This window comes from Podarcis filfolensis, assembly GCF_964270895.1.
Source record: "Podarcis filfolensis genome assembly, chromosome: 12".
NCBI classification, from domain to species: Eukaryota; Metazoa; Chordata; class Lepidosauria; order Squamata; family Lacertidae; genus Podarcis; species Podarcis filfolensis.
Window position 1 is genome coordinate 33,307,683 of NC_139614.1, and position 21,470 is coordinate 33,329,152.

General features: G+C 43.8%; 2 protein-coding genes across 4 annotated transcripts in view; one reads left to right on the forward strand and one right to left on the reverse strand.

The window, feature by feature from the left end:
* ZNF804B (zinc finger protein 804B) overlaps positions 1-21,470 on the reverse strand; it is a 295,745-nt gene that overhangs the window by 189,517 nt on the left and 84,758 nt on the right. Inside the window, exon 1 of one of the 3 annotated variants that reach the window (XM_083578480.1) lies at positions 9,880-10,933. The exons of the other annotated variants lie outside the window; for them this stretch is intronic. Within the exon in view, the coding sequence (XP_083434606.1) occupies positions 9,880-9,987 (108 nt within the window). The 5' untranslated portion in view covers positions 9,988-10,933. Of the gene's footprint in view, positions 1-9,879; positions 10,934-21,470 lie in introns of those variants that run through there. 3 annotated transcript variants of the gene reach the window in all.
* STEAP4 (STEAP4 metalloreductase) overlaps positions 1-21,470 on the forward strand; it is a 221,799-nt gene that overhangs the window by 80,601 nt on the left and 119,728 nt on the right. The window lies entirely within an intron of this gene.

Consider the following 21,470-nt stretch of genomic DNA (forward strand, 5'->3'; position numbering starts at 1 on the left):
CAAAAGCTCCAAATATCACCTCTGTGTTGTGTGGGTGCTCGGTCCTAAACAGCCAACAGACTCAACAGAAAGCCTCTGATTAGCAGCGGAGGGCTCAATTTACAAATGGAACACACTCAACAGGAAGCGGAACATGTTCAGCTTACAAGGCAAAGTTCACAAACCAGAATGCCTACTTCTGGGTTTGCAGCGTTCTATTTCCAAGTTGTTCATAAACTAAGTGGTTCTAAAACCAAGGGACCACTGTACCTATTTATCTACTCACACTGGTATGCTTTTGATATAAACACTTTCTTTGGAGAAACATGTTTCACTGTGGTAGAAAGCATTGTTAAAGCCATTCTAGCACATGAACATTTTCTGCACCTAGTTAGAACTATTAAATCCAGTTAAATCCTATGGGTCCTCTCTTAGGCATTTCAATAAAGAAATCACCATGGCCCTGAGTGAAGCAAAGACATTTTTTTAAAATGGAATACAATCAACTACTTAACACAATCACTAAATAACCATCTGAGGAGCGAATAAAGTGGCAAGTACTAATATATCCTATTGTGATTTTGATTGGAGGGGGCACCTTATGAAAGAACATGCATTCCATCCTAGGTCTCAATTACCAGTTTAACTTTTCATTACCCGCAGAAACATGAAGTAATTTTAATAACTGTAACTAAAACTGACTTCGTTTTATGTCTTAGCTGAAAAGCCTCAAGCAGCCCAGCAGCACTAGATCAAAACAGTGGAGGAGAAGAACGGAAGACATCTGCTGAGTCATTGGCACCACTGCAGGACTCTGCGAAGATCCTGGGTCTTGCCTTGTGAGTTTGTTTTTGCAAAGGTTGTGGCATGTCTGGTAAGATACTGACTGAAGCAGTTTTGCAGCAGGCCAGTATTATATGTATCCATCACAGATCAAAGGGAAAAAAACCAACGGCAGCTCCAAGCAGCCCTGTGATCAGTATGATATATTCATGGCCATAAGTATTCTGCACAGAGCTTTACAAATCTTAGTAAATGCTAGATTTTTGCATATGGGTCATATTTCATTTTGCAGGGGACATATATCGGATCCTCAAAGAGCATTTGTTATTCTGTGAAAAATGGGAAGGAGAAAATGACGCTTCTGAAATGCACCTCTTGAAGGAAATATAACCCTCTCAGGAGTCCACCGCTTTTGACTCATTCTTAAAGCTCAGCATTTCTCGTCCCCACTCTTCAGTCAATCATCAGTTCAAGAGCTTTCCCATTTATATCAGTCTTGAAGTTACATTACTCAGTCCTCACAGTAAGTAATAATTTTGTTCCAGCAAGCAACACACCAGACCCCTGGTCTGAGCCAGCAATTCCCAAATTGTGTGCCAGGAAAGGTCATAGTTCAGCCCTTGCAAAACAAGCTTCATTTGAAACACCCATGGCTTTTGTCAATGAGTTTTTGAAAGGAGCCATCGCCACGGATTCAGAGACAGAAGGGACATCATTCAGAGCATGCTTTCCATGCAGTAGGTTCCAAGTTAAATCCCTGGCATATACTTAAAAAGGAATGGGTAGCAGATAATGGGAAACACATCTTGAGACTTTGGACAGCCACTACCATTAGTCAGAGCAGACAGAACTCGCCTAGATGGACCAATAATTTAACTCAGTGTTAAGCCAGCTTCATACATAGTCGAGTGTCCAGATGACAAGAAGAAATTGTGCCACTCTATTCTGTTTTGGTCAGAGCTTACCTGGAGGGCTGTGTCCAGTTCTAGGCACTGCAGTTTAGGAAAGTTACGTTGACAATCTGGAACTCGTCCAGATGAAAGGCCTGGAGACAAAGTCCTATGAGTAAAGATTGAAGGCATTCATTATGTTTTGCCTGATGGAAGAGACCATTAAGAGGCAATAGGACAGCCTTGAAGGCGATGGGAAAAAATTGTTTTCTGTTGTTGCAAAGCTTAAGACCTGAACCAAAGGCTTCAAATTACAGGAAAGTGAGTTTCTAGGAAACATTAGGAATAAACTATTGATGATAACAAGCTGTTCAATGGTGGAAGAGACTGCCTGCCATATAAGATGGTGGCCTCTTCATTGTTAGAGGCTTTTAAGCAGAAGCTAGCCAGCCACTTGTTGGGGATGCTGTAACAGCAGATTTCCTGTATCAGCCAGAGGCACCTTCCTGCTCTGTGATTCTAAGTGAGACAAACATAAGCCTCAAAGCATCCAGCCACTTAGTGGCTGCCTTTGGGCTCTAAAATTTCAGTAGCACCCTGTGTGTTGATAAAATTTTGCACCTCCTGCCTTGCGTGCTTCATTCTAAAGCATTGTTTTGGTGTCTTCTGCAGCGTGGCACCCAGTGCAACCACACTGATCATACCACCCCAAAACTGCCTCTGAGCCAGTGAGGGGCATGTTTGCTGCAACTCTGCATGACTCGCTTGCCTTCTTCCAATCAGCTTTTGCTGGAGAGGCATGGACTACAGCCATGACACTGCAGGATATGAGATTGGATTAACAAACATTCCGGGTGGTGAGAATTAACAAAGTGCTGTGTCCTCAGAGGAAGTTGCCTGTTGGGTGTCTGCTCTGGGCTTGCCTTTTCATTCAGGCTTAGAAAGGGGACTAGCATCCAAACCACAGGAATTGGACTCCAACAAGGGTACAATAATTATTATTCTATCCTACCCTAAAAATAAACCTTTTCAGGTGGAAAAGCATGAGGCATGTCTCAAATTTTTAATTCAGGATATGTGTGTATGTGTCTCTTCAAATTGCAAACCTGCAGTGTCGTATTTGAGTCTGTTATGATGGTATCCTTTCAGGAGACAGATTTTCATCGACAGAAAATAATTTGACATTTCAAAAGAAGCTTGTTCTATTAGATTTCAAAAATGTTTGTTATGCCTATAATAAACACTTTTTGGTTGTATTCAAATAACTTTTGCTCAGAGTGGAACCATTAAAATTAATGACTGTGACGAACTTAAGCCCATTAATTTCAATGGGTCTCCTCTGAGTAAATGTTAGTTGTAGACAACTCTCTGTTAAATAAATAAATTTGTTGTTGTTGTTGTTTAGTCATTAAGTTGTGTCTGACTCTTTGTGACCCCATGGACCAGAGCACGCCAGGCACTCCTGTCTTCCACTGCCTCCCACAGTTTGGTCAGACTCATGTTGGTAGCTTCGAGAACACTGTCCAACCAATAAATAAATAAATACATACAAAATTTACACACCACTTGATTGTGATAAAGCCTCTTAAGTGGTGTGCAAGAAACCTGCCCTTGAAAATCCTTTGCAGAAACTTCTTGCCAGACCTTGCTTATGGGACAAGGTGAAAGTTTTCATAGCAATAGAATCTGTTAGTTGATCATCTGCATCTGACCCCCCTTTTGTGTGGAATAAACACCACAGGTGAGTGGTGGCATCGTTGTAATAGACTCCATACCATGCACAGGTCACACTACATTATAATGAATATGCATGTTGGGGGGGTAGAGCCTAGTATCATAATCCCATTGCCCCTCCATATTCTACAATGCAGAATCTACATTCATGACTGCCAAAATAGTCATCTGAGCTGTCCTCAGTATCCAAGATAAGGCAGGTAGCAATTGGGGAGAAGCCTTCACAGTTGTGGCACCTTGTTTTTGGAATGTTCTCCCTAGGGAGGGCCTCCTTACACCTACATTGACATCATTTTGGTCCTAGGCTAAAGCTTTTTTAATCTCCCAAGCTCCAGAGTAAAGCAGCCACCAAAACATTGAATCAGAGTCTGCAGAATCACCAGCTAAGAAGTCACACTGGGTTCCTGACTCTAAGCTGCTGGCTAGGAAGCCAGTAAAGCCAAAGCTGTCAAGGTAGGAGTTCTGTGGACCAGATCCAATAACACCAAGGTCCATAGTGCCAGATCTTGGACCTTCAGAAATGTCTTTCCCAGAGCCTGAGGAACTGGTCCAAGAGTGCAGGTTACACACAAAGTAGGAGGCCAGCGAGCTCAGAAGAAATGCCTGTCTGCATGCCCAAAAGTTGGCCCTTTAAGAACTGTAGTTATCACAAAGAGGGCAAAGTCTAGGAGACTTTGCTGGAGCAAGTTGCTGCACCAGCTCTCAATGGTGCTGCAGGGCTTCTGTAATCTGCCTTGCCCCTTGGGCTTCTTTGTCAGACCAGAAGAGGACACAAATGACTCTTGGGGTTCCACCAGCTTTACAATTCTCGGAGTCTATGATAAACAATTACTCGTTGCCACAAGGATGAGTCTAAGCAAGCCTTGGGCATGCATACTCCCCATTCCAGCAGATTTGGAAAGAGGAGTTTAGAACGCTTAGACTAATGTAAGACTAAACTGTAGTTAACTGTGAGGCTTCAGATCACCTTGCAGCCATATCAGAAGAAAGGAGAGATGACAATGTACAAACCCAAGGCTTACACACACACACACACACACACACACACACACACACACACTGCTTATCATTGCCTCCTATTGTAGCCTAAGAAAGATCTGTTGTGCTTTATTCACTATGATTTACCTGTTGCCTTGCTCTGCTGTTTTACTGATTGTATGTGGTTGAATTTATTGTACTTTTTTATTTCTCCTATGGTGACCTGCACTGGGAATACTTGTGCTGGTCCCCAGGCATGGTCTGAGGCACATGATGCAGCCTCCTGCTGCAGCTATATATAAATGGAGGTCTGGCCACTGCCCAGATGAGAGATACAGTGGTACCTCGGTTTACAAACTTAATCCGTTCCAGAAGTCCATTCTTAAACCGAGGCGTGCTTTCCCCAACGAGGCCTCACACCGCCAGTGCCCTTCCACCATTCAACTTCCGTTTGTAGACCAAGGTAAAGTTCGCTAACCGGAACACTACGAACTGAATAGTTTGTAAACAAGGCTGTTCTTAAATGGAGGTACCACTGTACTTGAGAAGTGGTGAGTTCCATCGTGTAAGAAAAGTGGTATACAAATGTACTAAATAAACAAATGAAGGTGTGGGGTACAAAATTAACACGTAATATGTGAAATAAGACTGCATGTGGCTTTCTGCAGCACAGTTGTGCTTACCGCTGCCTTGCATGCATTCTCCAACTTTTTCTTGCTCACCTGAGAAATCATACTGTGCTAGGAATCATCAGTAAAGAGCAGGATTCTCTCCTCTATGTCAATAAGCAAAAATGAACAGTATGCTTATGTAAATCCTGGCCATTGTCCCAAAGGCTATGATCATGCAGCGTATGCACACCTGGCTCTTTCCATAAGCCGCTATGGGAGCCCCATACCCCAGAATTGTGTGTCCACTGTAAGTACAGTATGCGCAATCACTGACATTGATACAAAGTGACACATACAAATATCCAGATGGGTAAACTGTTGTTCACGCAGCCATGAAATTTCATAAAGGTGTTTAAAATATTCACTACTGTTCTCATATCCAAAAGCATAGCCATAAGCCTGCTGACATTTCATGGTTTGTTAATAGAGAACACTTTAAATATAGAAAGGTACACATTACACATTAAAGGCTACACAGAGTCATGCATGAAGTAGATGGCACTCCATAAATGCAAGAAGCTTTTAATGGCTCATACACTAAAACGAAATATTTAAGATTATATGAAAGTTCAAAATGTTGCTCGAGAAACAAAAGATAAAGCACTGAACTCACAAACAGATGTCTCAGTCAAGCCCCCCGCCCCTCAAAAAAACCCTACAAAACCTAGGGGAAACCAAGAATTTCCAAATTAAGCAGACATGGTAATTTCAGAATAAAGCGAATGAGAAAATAATTCAGAAGGATAGGTAATATGTGAATTTAGAAGTACTATACATCTTACATCCTGTTCATGGTGCACCGCTGCCACATAAACAACAGTGTGTCCATTCATATTTTTCTGTGGGAAACAAGAATTGAGAATATACAGATGTACAGTGTGGTTGGAGGCACATTTACAGAGCAATCTGACATTTTAAATTTCTTGACTTTTGCATGCAAGCCATCACCACGGGGGTTCCCCCCGCCCTATCATCCTCCAAACCCTGAACAGCTTTCAAACGTATTTAAAATCAGCTTTCACTTTTTTAAAAATGAGAGGGAAAGACATTTTCTCAAAGTTATTCTGGATGAAAATCTCAACAAGGGTAAGGAGGGATTAAAACACATTTCCTAGACATCACAAACATATTGGTTGGGTACCAGGCAGCCTCCACAGTTAAGAAGCAGAAGTCCTTGTGTCAATTACAACTGCAAAGTGAAAACCAATACAGTGGTACCTCGGTTTACAGACGCTTCAGGTTACAGACTCCGCTAACCCAGAAATAGTACCTCGGGTTAAGAACTTTGCTTCAGGATGAGAACAGAAATTGTGCTCCGGTGGCACGGCAGCAGCAGAAGGCCCCATTAACTAAAGTGGTGCCTCAGGTTAGGAAGAGCTTCAGGTTAAGAACGGACCTCTGGAATGAATTAAGTTCTTAACCCGAGGTACCACTGTACTGGCAGTGCGATCCTCTGCACATCTACCCAGAAGTCCTTGTGTGTGGCTAGGAGTGCAGCTTACAGCCCTTGCTCTTTGAATGGTCATTACAGGAACTGAGGACTAAACTACAAGTGAGGCTAGGGGAGCTGCATCAGGACCAGTCTATGAGGAGGTTTAATTAAAATAACTCTTTAACCCATACACCAGATCCTGAAAAATATCCTCCCCCAAGCCACTACAAGCCCTAGGAGTGAAACATCCCCTGGCACCCAATGTCTAGAGCAAGGATAGTCAACATGGAGCCCTCCAGATGTTGCTGGACTCCAACTCTCATCAGCCTCAGTCAGCATGACCAGTGGTTGGGATTTATAGGAACTTAGTCCCAAACTATATCTAGAAGGCATCTCATGGGCCACTCCTGACTTTGAGCATTATAAAAACAGAAACTGAGGAAGCCTTTTCTCCGGGGAAGTTCCCCAAGTTCAATCGGTCAATTTTGAGGATTACAGAAGGACAACTCAACTAAGCCAAAGTAAGCATAACAGAAATAATAGCATATTGTTTTCCTGTTTCCCCCCTGCCTCCATTCCTCCCCCCTTCATTTGTTCTCTCCCTTTTGTCTATTTATAGATCATAAGCCCTTGGAGAAGGGACCTGTCAAAGCTGCTCATTGTAAAGCACTCTGTACATAGATGGTGCTACGGTTTTATGGTATTTGGTTTAAGTGTGGTTATTTATTCTACATTCTCAGTGGAAGTGGTCTACAAACACAAACAAATAAACGAATGCAGTGCACCTTACTAATCTGGCTGCACTACGGGTTACACATTGTGTACATTGTGTGTACATATTTCAGCTGCTATATTGGAGTAAAGAACAAACTAGAACCTTCTCATGAAATGCAAGTGTGCAACTGTGTGCTTATGAATATGTTTTCTTTAATGTTCGAGAAGAAACATGTGGAAGTACAAAACCCATATTTAGGGAAGTGCCTTTTGTTAGGCCAACCCAACTGCCCTAATTTTGGATTTTTTAAAATGATGGGACACCACAACAACTTTTACTTTTTCATGTGAAGTTACAGTGCCCAGAGTGCTACAAGAAGAATAACAGTATTCAGAGGAGAACAGATAGCAAAACGAACTTCTAAAGTTAAAATACTTCTTAGAAGAGAATGCTGTGGAGCTCAGAACTAGATATATGGTAAAGGGTCACTAACCCATTGTGTTCATTTTCACCAGTTATTGGCACTAAAAGGACAGCTCACTGGTGCTTAACACCACAGCAGTCATTTGTCTGTGTAGCTGCCATAGCTTGGCAATTAGTTAATTTTAAAAAACCCTTTGCATCATGCTCCTTGCTCAAAATTTTCCCACATCTTACAGTATTCATTCCTTGGAGCATATTCTTTTACATTCCATCAGTTCCAACATATACTAATAACCTTCTCCTTATAATTCCAACTGTTTCCCATCAAATCTCCTCTGCAGTTTACAAAGCTGTCTTTGCAGTTGTTTCATAGCTTTCAGCACAGCTTTCGCTCACTTTTTCCACAATCTTCCCATTCGGGGAAGAAAAGCCCTGCTGGATCAAGCCATTGGCCCATCTAGTCCACTATCCTGTCTTCACAGTGGCCAACCAGTTGGCTGTGGGAAGCCAGCAACCAGGAAGTGAGTGCAACAATCCTCTCCACTCCTGAAGTTTCCAGCAACTGGCATTTGGAAGCATCCTGCTTCCAACCAGAGCACTGTACCTTCCTTACACTTTAGCACTTTCTTTTCTTTACAGTCTCTCATTTATAGCTGCACCCACTTTAGCTTTGCCACCTGTCCAATTATATCCAATTCCATGGAACTTTCTTCTCAGCATCATATGCACTCCCTATTGGAGAACACTTCTCCAACAGCTTCACAATGGTGGGTTGCATCTCAGGGATGGGCATTTGCAACCCTAGACAGCTCCCACCTATCTACTATAATAGTGCAAGGATTGTACTTGTGAAATGTCATCTAACTATCATGTCACTGTTGAAAACTTTAAAGATATGCCGTGCTTCTGTCATCCTGCAATGAGCACTATCGTTCAACCTCTAGATTTTATTATTCTGTAGTAAAACCCCAGTCATTAAGAGGGGGTCTTTTCAGAGATTCCATTTATTGGCATTCTAATTCTGCTTTCCAGACTGTCGTTCTGCAACAGAATATTTCCCTGATCTTTTTTATACCAGAGTTTATATCCTATTCTGCGCATTAAGACACAAGCTTATACACATTCACTGGGGACTATGTCCCAGTGAACCTAAGAGGCCTTTGGAGTAAACCTGCATAGGATTGCACTGTAAATCACCTCAACACAACTGGCATCTTACTCATGCTCTAAGGCACTTCTCTTCAACTTACCCCTTCGGCATCTTGCCGCCAATCTAAGGTGCAACGTCACCATATTCATATTGCATATTCTAACTTCTTTTTTTTAGAAAAAGTAAATGAACTCTCTTGTTGTTAAGAAAAGTAGACCTTGCTTAGACTGTCAAGGAGGCAGACACAAGAGAAAGGAGGAGGAAGAAGTTAGGAAGGCAGAACAGAGACGTAAAACACATTTCAAAGTATTCCTGTAATTCATGCTGGGATTAAAGTCAAGCCCTGGTTGTGAAAAAGGTTACCTGAGGTTTCCTCCTCCTGTTTTTTTCTGCCTGTGTCAATTTTCTTTTGTACATTATTTTGTGAGCCTTAAAAAGCACCTGAAAATACTTTAAAATAAATAAGAAGACTTTACAAAACAAAAAAACCCCTCTTCCTTTAAGCATTCTATTAATTCCACTAAGCACCACTATCATTCTCTCTGGCCCACATACTGCTTGTTTCCTTTCCTTTGCCTCTCTATATGGCCTTAAGGACAACTCTTGTCATTTTCAGTGGTCACTCCCAGACGCTCCCATGGCTTTCTTCTGGCGTCTAACTTTCCGTTACTCCTGTTACCCCCACCCACAAGGCTTCGAGTTCTTCTCCACCAACTTTCCGCGGCCACATATCAAAGTCGCTCTAACTTTTTTCTGCCAGCACCGTGTCCATCTGTGGCTCACCGGAGCCACAGCGCCAAACACCCTTTTCCCCTAAGTAATCCGATCTATATTCCTCACCAAGACAACCGATAGGCTCCTAAACCCCCGAGTCTTAAGCCTGTTTCGCCGGTGGATTCGGAAGGAGAAAACTTTGCAGAAACATTCAAGAAGCTTCCCCCCCCCTCTTAAGTCAGCTTAAGCAACAAGATGTAACCAAATGGACCCAAGGCAGCAAAAGTGTCCGCGTCTTCTCCCCGCCCCCCGTAGATGACCCCAGACGCTCCTACGAGAAACGTGCGCCCCTATCTAGATCTATGCCGCCTGCTCTAGGTAGACCGAAGACGGAGTAAGGTGCCAGTTACCGGAGAGGCCGAGCCGTTTTTGCAGAGCGGTCCCCTGAAGATCCCTTTAATGCCCCGGTAGTGCCCGTTGCTGAGATGCCTGGAGCTGATGACCAGGTAGCACGCCATGCGGGTCCGGGCAGGGTTGAGAACGGGGCAGTGGGTCAGCCCGCCAGCAGACGCCGGATCTGGAGGGGGGCGCGTGGCGGAAGCGGACGGGATCCTCTGCAGCAGCGAGAGCCGCCCAGCGCCGCCGCTCCTCCTGCCCTCGGCGGGAGCAGAACCCCTCAAGGCGCAGCAGCCGCTACCCGCCCGCCCCCGGTCTCTCGCTCATCCAGCGCCCGGGTTCTCGCTGCCAACAGCAGGCTGTGTCGAAGGAAGCAGCGGCGGCGGCAACAGCAGGAGCAGCAGCCCGAGCGCACTGTAGGGAGCCGGGGAGCCAGTCCACATGCTGCTCCTCTGGGTAGCTCCGCCAAAGAAGAGACGGGGAAAAGATGGAAAGAGCGAGCGCGCAACTTGGCGGGAGGATGGGAGGCGCCGCCGCCGCCGCGTTTCCTCCCCACCCACCACCCCCTTTCTGGACTCGCTCCTCCGCGCTCGCTCTCTTCAGAGCAGGTTCCTATGGAGGCACGAACAGCCAGAGGGGAGGCTCTCGGAAGCAGCACCAGCAGCAGCGGCTCCCCATCGCTTTTCCTGGCGCCGCGGCGAGGGCTGGAGAGATGAGTCCCCGCCGGCACCACAAAGTCCCTCGCACGCCGCTCGCTGCAGGCTGTGCCAAAGCCAGCCAGAGACTCCCGCCGCCTCACCTTTTAGCGCGCGCGAGCTGGCGTGGGAGAGGGCCGGGGGGGGCAGAGAGGAGGGGACGGAGGGCGCGCGCCAAGCAGCGCTTGATCCCCCTCTGCCCCAATAATGGCCGCCCAGTGGGAATTTGGAAAGGGGCAGCAGGTGGAGGTCGACGGTCCCGCGTTTCTCCTCCTCCCTCCCTCCCTCTCGAGAGAGCGGAGGGGAAAGCAGTCAGGCATTCGCCTCAGTGGAGGAGGCGGGAATCGCTCAGACGTGAAGGGAACCCCTGGCAGCTCGCCCCCCCCCCAAAAAAATAAACACGCCTTGGGCAGCTCAGGGTCTAGGAAGGAGAGTCACATCCTGCGCCGCTCCACGTCCTCAAGCCTCTTCTTGCCGTCCCTAAATTCATTGAGGCGGTGTTGTTTTCCTTGTAGGCTGGGGGGCTTTGAAACGCTCCATATCCACGTCAAAAAAACGGAGCAGCTGTCCGAAGCGGTACGAGATGGAATCCCGCATCTCCCCCAAGACACGCGCGCCACCCCGCCGCCGGCGCCGCCACCTGACAATCGCTCCGCTTCTCCTTCCTCTCGCTCGGTTTTCCTCTCACGGGGCCGCCCTCACCATCCCGCGAAAGGCGCCGCCGAGAACTCCCCTTGAATTAGCTTCCCTGCCTCGTCAAGGAGCTTTGCCTCCTGCGTTTCCCTTGAGCTCCGGGCTGAAGGCGGGAAATGCCAGTGCCAGAATAAGGCCCGAGATCCGAAAGGATTAGTGGCAGAAAGAGGCGGGAACGGAAGGGATGGCAAATGCTGGCTGGAACTTCCAACTCTTGCTTCGTGCTATAAAACCTCGCTTCGCAGCGTTTAAAAATAAGTTAACAAGCGCATCACAGGGTGTTTGGGGGGGGAGTGGGGGAGCAGAGAGGGAACTCAACTCTTATGGCAGCCCTCTTGGTCCAGTGATAGTTTGTGCCAAAAGCTAAAACCTGTGGGACACTTTTATTATCACATGCCCTCTCCACATTTTTCCTCACAACAACCCTGTGAGGTAGGTTAGGCCGAGTGGTAGGGACTGGCTCCAGGTTAGTCAGGGAGAATCATGGCTGATTTCAGGAGGGCCAATGTGGCCATGTGACTGTGGGTGCCCAGGGCTGCGGGTGTCATGTGGTGTGCATGGCCCTGGCACGAAATTTGTGGGTGCCCGGCCCTTTCGTGGGGAATTTTTTGGGTGCTCAGGCACCCAGGGCCCCAGAGAGTTGGCAGCTATGGGTGATTTGAACCTGAAGCTCCCCAGTCCTAGTCTGACCCATTATCACACCTGGCTGGTTTTCAAATGTAACCTATAAAAAGCATAAAGAGCCCTGCTGGACCAGACCAAAGGCCTATCTGATCCAACATCCTGTTTACCTCCTCAGAGGCCACCCAGATGCTGCGTGGCCCACAACCGGAACTTGAGTACAGTAGCCCCTCACTGTCATTCCCCGGCAATGGACATTCAGAGGCATCCTTGGGATCGGGCTTTTTGAGGGAGCACTTCCTACCACGTGGGCCTGCCCAAACACTTCCTTCTTCATCAATTATTCTCCTCTGGACCGCCAGCTGAAGTTAGGCAGATGGAAATAGGCAGAACTTTTTCTTGAGCATGGTGTCCCGCATATGGAATGCCCTCCCCAGAGAAGTTTACCTGGTGCTATTTTTGATGTGTTTTGGGCAATAGGCAAAGACTCCCACTTTTGGCCAGGTATGCCAGTACATTTTATAGTTTGGTTGTTGGGGTTTTGAATTTTTATTTTATGGCTTCTGGATTTTACTGTTGTTAGTGAGATCAGCACCTGCAATGTTGCATTATTCTTTTATTCTTCTGTTTTCATGACTCAAAATTGTACACCGTCTCAGGACTTTTATACTAGAGGATGGTTTATAAATTCACCAACTGTTGCTGAAGTTAAACAGGCCCTGACATTGTACACATTCTATCATATGCTAAAACCTTATTTTTTTAACAGACATTCTCAGAAGGGAAAGTTGACTCAGACTACAGGCAGTACCTCATTTCTCTTTTGAGAACTGCTTTATTGCTTTATTAACCTGTGATTATTTTTATTGTTGTATACACCACTATGAAAGTTTGTAATGTTTAACAGCCCATAAACATTCAAAATAAACAAATAACTGTGCAATCCTGCACATGTCTATTCTGAAACAAGTTCCATTTAATTCAATGGGACTTATTCCCAGGTAAATAGGTATAGGGTTGCAGCCTAAATAAACTGAACACATTTCCCTCATCCCTGAGTAGGTCAGATGCTGGGGAAAATCTTTGGAGAGCTGCATCTACTCAGAATACAGTTAAATGGAGTAATAGTCTAGCTGCATAAGTTCATAAGGAAAACCTTCCTGACATTTCTAGACAGACCTGAGCCCAATTTTTATTTCTAGAAGTATTTTTATTTCTGTTCTGCAATCTTTGCTAACCACAAGCCCAAGACAAACCAAATAGAAAGAGCTGAGGAGTAATTCATTTCCCAACACCGTGCAAAACATTTTCCACCAATATTTTCTTCCACATGAGTATGAACCCACAGTAGAAATAAAGCAGAATCTCTAATAATGAAAGGGAAACTTAAAAATTAGAGGATTTCAGGGATAATCAAGTTCTCAAATAAAATAAAATATCAATTTTTTACTTGTAATGATCATCACATCCACTACCCCCCCCACACACCTAATTTCTGGAAGGTAGGTAGGTGCCTGCATATAAGGAGCAATTTACAAGCTAAATAACTGACACAGTTTTGCAAGCATGAAATGCTTCCAACATTAAAGCAGTTGAAAACAGGTTGCTATTTTTCTCCTCTGCAGGGTATACACACCATCAATCTCATTTAGCTTGATATGCAAACTCAGCTTCCTTTCTTCAATACACAAGCAATGTCTCTGCAGCCCTAGTGTAAATACTGCATATATTCAGCTAATTTGGTTAAAGCCCCCACACAGTCTCAGCAATTAACTGGAGGCAACCCATTCTCCCAGATGTGTCAATATAATTATGAAACTACCACCATCAACAAAAATTGCACAGGAACACATCCTTTAACAATCAGAATTAAGCTAAAGTGTGGTTGTACTGTTAGGCCCCCATAACTCCAAACTCCAAACAATTCAAAGTGTTGGTGCTGACCTTGAAAGCCCTAAACAGCCTTGGCCCAGCATACCTGAAGGAGTGTCTCCACTCCCATCGTTCTGCCCGGACACTGAGAGCCAGCTCCAGGGGCCTTCTGGCGGTTCCCTCACTGTGAGATGTGAGGTTACAGGGAACCAGGCAGAGGGCCTTCTTGGTGGTGGTGCCCACCCTGTGGAACGCCTTCCCATCAGATGTCAAGGAAATAAACAACTATCTGACTTTTAGAAGACATCCGAAGCAGCCTTGTTTAGGGAAGTTTTTAATGTTTGGTGTTTTATTCTGTTTTTAATCTGTTGGGAGCTGCTCAGAGGGGCTGGGGAAACCCAGCCAGATGGGTGGGGTATAAATAAATTATTATTATTATTATTATTACTACTACTCCAAAGTATTTAAAAAGAAAGATCATGCTATTTATGCCCTTTGGCTTTAATTTGAGACACACATATCATTCCGGTCATAATCTGGGCCAAAAGTAGCTCACTTACCTCCTGCCTAGAAATATAATTATGGTGAAACTTTTAAGATCAAAGAAGATGAAATGCTTTGTGGAATTATACATGTTACCAGTACCATACATGTAACCTGCCTACTTTTTCCACTGACCTGAATGCTTGAGATGCAAAACTTAAAAGCCCATCCACACCTGCATACTTGCCATTCATAAGTACTCATTCTCTCAGAATTATGGTGGTAGGGTTTTAAACATTTTGAAAAATACATACTGTACATACATCCACCAAGAACTTTGATGCTGCATGTCTTAAGGTATTCATGGGAAACCTTGATGTAGGATTGATATGTAGCTGAGAGAATGAAAGATCAGAAGCAAACTTCTCTGTTTACTTAAAGATAGCAATCTTTAAAGATATCAAAAGTGCTATGATTGAATTGGTGTATTTGTTCAAAACCAGACTGCAATTTATTTTTTAAAAGGAAAAGGTTCGGACTATTAAGACCCTTAATTATTACCTTTTCATTTTCCTCTTAATGTAAAGTGGGCATGGTTGATTACCTTTTCAAACTAACACTGGAACAATACTAATAATTCATGCTAAGCATGCCTTGTTCAGTTTTCAGTTTGGGCTCATGTGCAAAAGAGAGAGAGAAAGAATACTGGATATTGTAAGCTATTTTAGCAAGGAGCAGAGTTGATTAAGGCAAGAATGGAAGATACAGATGGGAAGCCAATTCTGCATAGGAAACTCTGCTCCTGACCTCAGAAAAGCCTCCTCTGGCAATGACCTCATGGGTTATTTATACAGGGGTGATGTGCATTGATACAAATTGAACCTGTGTGATATGCACTGCACATACATGCCCCTTATCAGTAGACATTGGGAGTTCAGGTGGAGTACATTAGAACTGTTTTGACTAATCAGGAATAGTGCTAGTATGAGGTTGCCTATCTTGTTTGGAAAGAACTGTCTTTTAAACTGTCGTTTTCCCTCTTCATCTTGTGAAGAACTGCAGCAACTATGCAATGTTGATATAACTTGATTTATTAAACCTTTAACTGGCAATAGGCCCAATCCATCAAAAACTTCTTTGCAAGGACCACTAACCTGATTAGAGCTGCACAAGGACTTTTTGTTGTGGGAAGTGATCCATACATTTTTAAAAAAAATCTAAACTTAAATCTATGGATAATGGATAACACTTTTGTTGAGCAAAGTCTCTTTATACAACATACTTTACTGTACAGTGGCCTAATGGTTTCACAGAATGGCAGTATGGAGAGAGGGAGAAAAAGAAAGAAAGAAAGAAAGAAAGAAAGAAAGAAAGAAAGAAAGAAAGAAAGAAAGAAAATATATTGCCACTAGTTGGTCTTATTTTTTTATCTCTGTAGGGATCAACTGAAATTTGAACACTAAGATAAGTTAGGCCATTTTATAACCCAGTAATCTCCAGGGAGCAAGATAATATTGCAAGCAGCTTGATCATATACAGATGCTGGGGCACAAGCAGTATTACTTTTGTGTTGCAGTGGCTACAGTGGCGTTTGCATGCAAAGCAGCTGAGGCAAAGCCAGTTTACTAGGCTGATGTTAGTGCTCCAGAATAAGTGTTATACTGTACTCCGTAGGATGATAAGGACCATGGATAGCTCCTTCTTCCTTTTCTACTCTCCCTTTTCTTCCAAGCTTCTTGTAGCTTTCTAAAACCTTTAAGCATCTTCCCCAAAGCTCTGATACTACCTTTCTTGCCACAGTAAATGGCGTAGGGGGCCAAACCATAATATTAGACTTTAACTACTATTTAGAATGTATTTGGGAGATGCTGTTATCAAAAAGAAGAAGGTGCTAGCTAGATGGACAAGCACAGAATAATTGTGACAGTATGTTAAGACAGTATGTTAATACTGTGGTCCTCCTGTACCTTTTTGTTTATCAAAGGCAACCTGTGATTATAATACCCGCTCTCTAGCTATCAGTATCGTTGCAGGGAGCATTTCTTACACACATTCTTATCTAGTACATTTACTTTGAACCAAGGCAGTGAAAGGTTAGGCATTAGAACAAGGGCTGGAGCAGAATAATCACTGCAAAAGACTCACTTGCTCAACTGTCCATTCAGTTTTAAAAAGGTTTTTATTACTGTTATGGATAGTACTTAGCATTTGTTATCATGAATTTACTCCATAAGCTAATTAATCCTCACAGTCTCTTGACGTGAATGTTATTATCTCCATTTTACAAACCAAATGCTAAATCCTTATTCAGCTAAAATGTGTGCTGTAATATTAATGTCTGACTCTGTAACAAAAGATGGGAAAGCAGCAGAAGAGATGCTGAAAAGTGACCTAATTTTTTAAGGGAAAATCATCTCATTTCCACTTAAGCTCATGGTATCCAACAGAGAAACCACATGGTCACATGGCGGACTTTCCCCCAGCAACCCAGCCACCTTCACTGCTATTATATAGAGGGTCACGAGACTTTGAGTACCTTTTATTTTCATTTCTTTTTAATTATTATTTAGAAAATGCATGAGCCATCGTTCAGTGTAAGGTCCCAGTTAAAAAAGGGAGGGGCACAATAAAGGTTTGCATTGTCCTTTCACCTTTCCAACAATTATGGACCGTTTTTGCACATTTTGGTTACGGGGATATGTTCTCCTGGCATTTCAGTAGCATCCAAGGGTACTGAAAATGTCAGAGAAAGAAGTGCTACACCCCTGGCAATTCCCATCATGTTTTTATTTACTCTACAGTTTCCATGCCCAATTAACATTTATTAACTTAACAGAATTCATTACTACAGATTACCACAGATGGTGATGGCTACTAGCTTAGACAGCTTTTAAACAATGGGTGGAGGAAATGGGAAAGAGCAGGTCTATCAATGTCCTTTTGGCACTCATTCAGTGCTTCTTTTTTCAGGGGGTACTCAAAGGTATGCAGTACTGGGACCTCTTTTTTGTTGTTAAAAAGTGTGGCACTACTTTCTTCTTCTTCTTCTTCTCCTCCTTCTCCTTCCCCTTCTTCTTCTTCTTTGGCGATCACTCGTAGCCGAGTAAGATTGTCTTCCATAAACACAGTTTTAACAATGACTCTGTAAGTGACTGTGGAGGCCAATTCTGGATCCACATGTCCTTCCACAGTGGGGACACTGTTTTCTGGGCGGGAGCTGATCACGGTGTGGATTTGCCAAGCGTGCCTTCCTCCTAGCACGTTTCTCCCTTGCATCCTGAGTTCAAGTGTCTTCAAAGTGCATGACACCTTTGGTAAAGGCTGTTCTCCAACTGGAGTGCTCACAGGCCAGTGTTTCCCAGTTGTCAGTGTTTATACTACTTTTTTTTTAGATTTGCCTTGAGACAGTCTTTAAACCTCTTTTGTTGACCACCAGCATTACGCTTTCCATTTTTAAGTTCAGAATAGAGTAGTTGCTTTGGAAGACGATCATCAGGCATCCGCACAACATGACCAGTCCAACGAAGTTGATGTTGAAGAATCATTGCTTCAACATTGGTGACCTTTGCTTCTTCCAGTACACTGATATTAGTTCGCCTGTCTTCCCAAGTGATGTGTAAAATTTCTCGGAGACACCGTTGATGGAATCTTTCAAGGAGTTGGAGATGGCATTTATAAGAACACACACACACACACACACACACACACACACATGGACTGCTCATACCTAACTGAAAGTCTGAGGAGAAACCAGGGCCACTCTGGGAATGTGACCAAAGGGCATTATAGAAATAACCAATTAATTAACTGGGCATTTAAAAAGAGGGCCGCAGAGCTGCTTACACTGCTTTGTGGTTAAGGTTATTTCAAACTCTCAATTGTCTTTCAGGAGGGAGGTTCTCTTTAGAAGGTCATGTTTAATGGGGGAAGCTGCCCCTTCTGTGTTTCAGGGACCTACTGCTCACTTCAGCCTTGCAAAGTAACTCTGGAAGCTGAACTCCCAGCAGAGCAGACAGGGCTGAGCCTGTTGACCCTGTGGAAGTTGCAGATGTGCCCTTGTGGGCCAACATCTGCCTTGTCTTCATGAGAGGCCCTTGAGGTCTGCCTCAATGTACTTCCCTGATGGTACCACTGGCTTTGATCTCTATTTTTAATGAAAGTGTTATATGTAGTAGAGCAGCACATCAAGTGCTGGAAAACACTGTTAGCCGCCTTGCCCACGCTAGCTGCGCTGCCAACACCACTACTTCAGTTTCAGAATGACGTGTCCCTCGGCTGGTTTCCTGAGACAGGACATTTTCATTTCTGGGACAGTGATAGTGCTGGGTGGGAGCATATGAACAAGTTTCTACATGTAAGAACAGGAGGGAGACAATGCAAGAAGACAGCTTACTTGTCTGTCTGCCAGCCTGCCTCCTTCCTTCCTCCATAGCTCTCATGTTTCTGCATGCTAAAGGACTTGCAAGCCTTCATAGACAAAAGTTTCACCTTTCTCAACCTTTCCATTCAGCTTCATTTTTCTTGAGCAACCCACCAGCACAGCAATAGGGAACCTTTTTTGGCCCAAGGAACACATTCCCTCCCAAGACATGAAAGATTATGGGCTATGGCCAAGTAGGGGAACCTCTGGCCCTAAAAGTGTTTCTTGAATTACAACTCCAATCATCCATGACCATTGACCATGCTGGTTGAGGGTGCTGGAACCCTCCAACAACATCTGGAAGACCACAGGTTCCCTAGATCTGGGCAGGTGCTCTTTCACTCTCTTGCTCTCCCTAATCTATCTCACATAGTTGTTGTGAAGAGGGAAACCATGTACACTGCCCCAATCCATGGAATATAGAATAAATGGCCCAACAGCACCTGACTGTAATAATAGATTAGAAATACATTAAAACATCAGTCATTATAAACTTCCCTATACATGTATCTAATATCTTGGACCAGCAGCCATTATGGAGGATGGACACCGTGTCTGATCCACAGGGCTCCTTAGCTGAGCCCATCAATAGCCAACAAGCTTTAGTGCATTTCCATCTTTTGCTGTTAATTCATTTGGACCATTTCCCTTTTCAATATAGCATACTGAAATAATTCCAAATAACCTGAAGTTAAAACTGCTTCCCGTCAGGGTTTCAGTTAAAATTCCTAGATATCTAGGCTCTTATCTATCTGATCCCACAATCACCCAGCTGCCTACGTATATATTTTTATTTACCTGGGGCATTGTGGGTATAATCGGGTTGTGCTAGTTTGCCTTGTTACTGTGTAACTACAGTGATTGTGAAAATGATAATATACCCCCTGAATAGGAGTACCTTGGAGTGGCACAGCATGGTATTTAATGACATTTACAATACCAGCTTTCTGGGTCAGCTGCATTTGTTCAACTTACTGATGAAATTGTTATGCACCACCTTCCTATTTTTTCCTCTGTACTCTACAAATTTATTTAATGTCTCCCTGAATATGTGGATTATGTGCTCCTAGCCTGCCTGTCCTTATAGTACAATCTGGAGATAGAGTCCACATTAAACCAATTAGTTTAAAAGAATAATAAAATTCAGACTAGAAAGGAAAGGCATTATTGAAGAATACTAGCTAGTATCATTTTACTAGCTAAAACAGAATTTAGCTAATACTTCTTTTTCACATCTCTATTCTCCCTCCCTCTTTCTTGCTACCACTTTTCTTTGGGACTCACTGCCTTCTGATGGCCACACTTCTCCCTATTTATAATTGGCCTCTTCTATAAACCTGTTGATCTCTACTCTACTCCTCTCCTTTTCCACTCTTGGGTCTCTTTTCCTGCTTATATGGCACAGAAGGGGAATCTGGGGCCATCCACATGTTGCTGGCCTGCAGGTCCCATCAAGCTCTAACCAGCACGGCCAATTGTCACAACAACTCTATGAGGTAGTTTAGGCTTGGAGACAGTGACTGCCGCAAGGTCTCCACACTTATAACTACCCTACTGTTATGTTTTGGTTGATAGGTATAACAAGTGTTTACGGAGATGGTCCGAGATATAATAAGATATAATAAGGCAGATGTGGATAATGATCACTTTCTCGTTGTGACTAAAATAATAATATCACACACGCACACTAAGCTTGAAATGCCTAAATGTCACAGCAGCTACACCAAATGCTATAAATTTGGACTAAAAAGCAAGCAATATTACACCTTCCCAGAAAAACGACGACGAGTGAGCCAAAATCATATAAGGTGAATGAGGGAAATTCAAGCAGACAACAGATTTTTAAGGAGAGTGAAATAGGTGGAATATGGCCTTGTTCTGGGACTGCAAGAAGCAATATATTGTCTTAGAAAAAAGCTTGGATGGATTTAAGATAATTAAAGTTCTTTTGCAAAAGAAAGTATCTTACACAGGAGAGGTTTTAGCTTGACAGCAATATTTCACTTGGTGTATTTCAGAACCCTGGAGCAAAGAAATGGGGGAGGGAGTGTTTTGTTTTGTTTTTTAAAGGATCCCTGCAGGAGAAGTCTTCATACAATCAAAACCAGCATGATAAAGTTTTGTTTTCAATGTGTCAGAGCTTTTCTGTCTGTGACAAAAAAAATAAGCAAATAGTTGTTTTGGCCCTTAACATTTCAGGCATTGCATGTGGGCACATCTGGACACACTTCTACTTGCCTCCAACTAGAGCGGACATAGGCAAACTCGGCCATCCAAATGTTTTGGGACTACAATTCCCATCATCCCTGACCACCGGTCTTGTTAGCTAGGGATCATGGGAGTTGTAGTCCCAAAAAACGTTTGGAGGGCCAAGTTTGCCTATGCCTGAACTAGAGCATACCAACAAATTGTCAGGTTGCTGAGCTGGTGTGGCAGAGGCAAGGAAACGAAGCAAGGGTACTATCTGCTCTGCTGAGAAGCCAGATCCCTCAGGCTCCTTCCTCCATGAACTGTGATCTGGCAGCAGGCTATAGCAGACGGGGAGAAGGAAAGCAGAGCCACTCCATCAGTTGGCTCCTCTTCTTCTTGAAGTGCTTCTGTTCCAGCTGGTCATTTATAATAACCTTGTCAGCTAAGAACTAGTGCCACGTTTGCTTTTTTCCTCCTCCCTCCCAACCCCTTTTCCTTTTGTGCCATGTATTCTATATTGCAGAGCTTTCCAAACTGTGTGTCATGACATGTTAGTGTGTCGGCTGCAGTGTGTAGCACAAACGCTCCCCACTCTCCTCCTGGGGGTGGAAAGTTCACTCCAGTTTGCTAG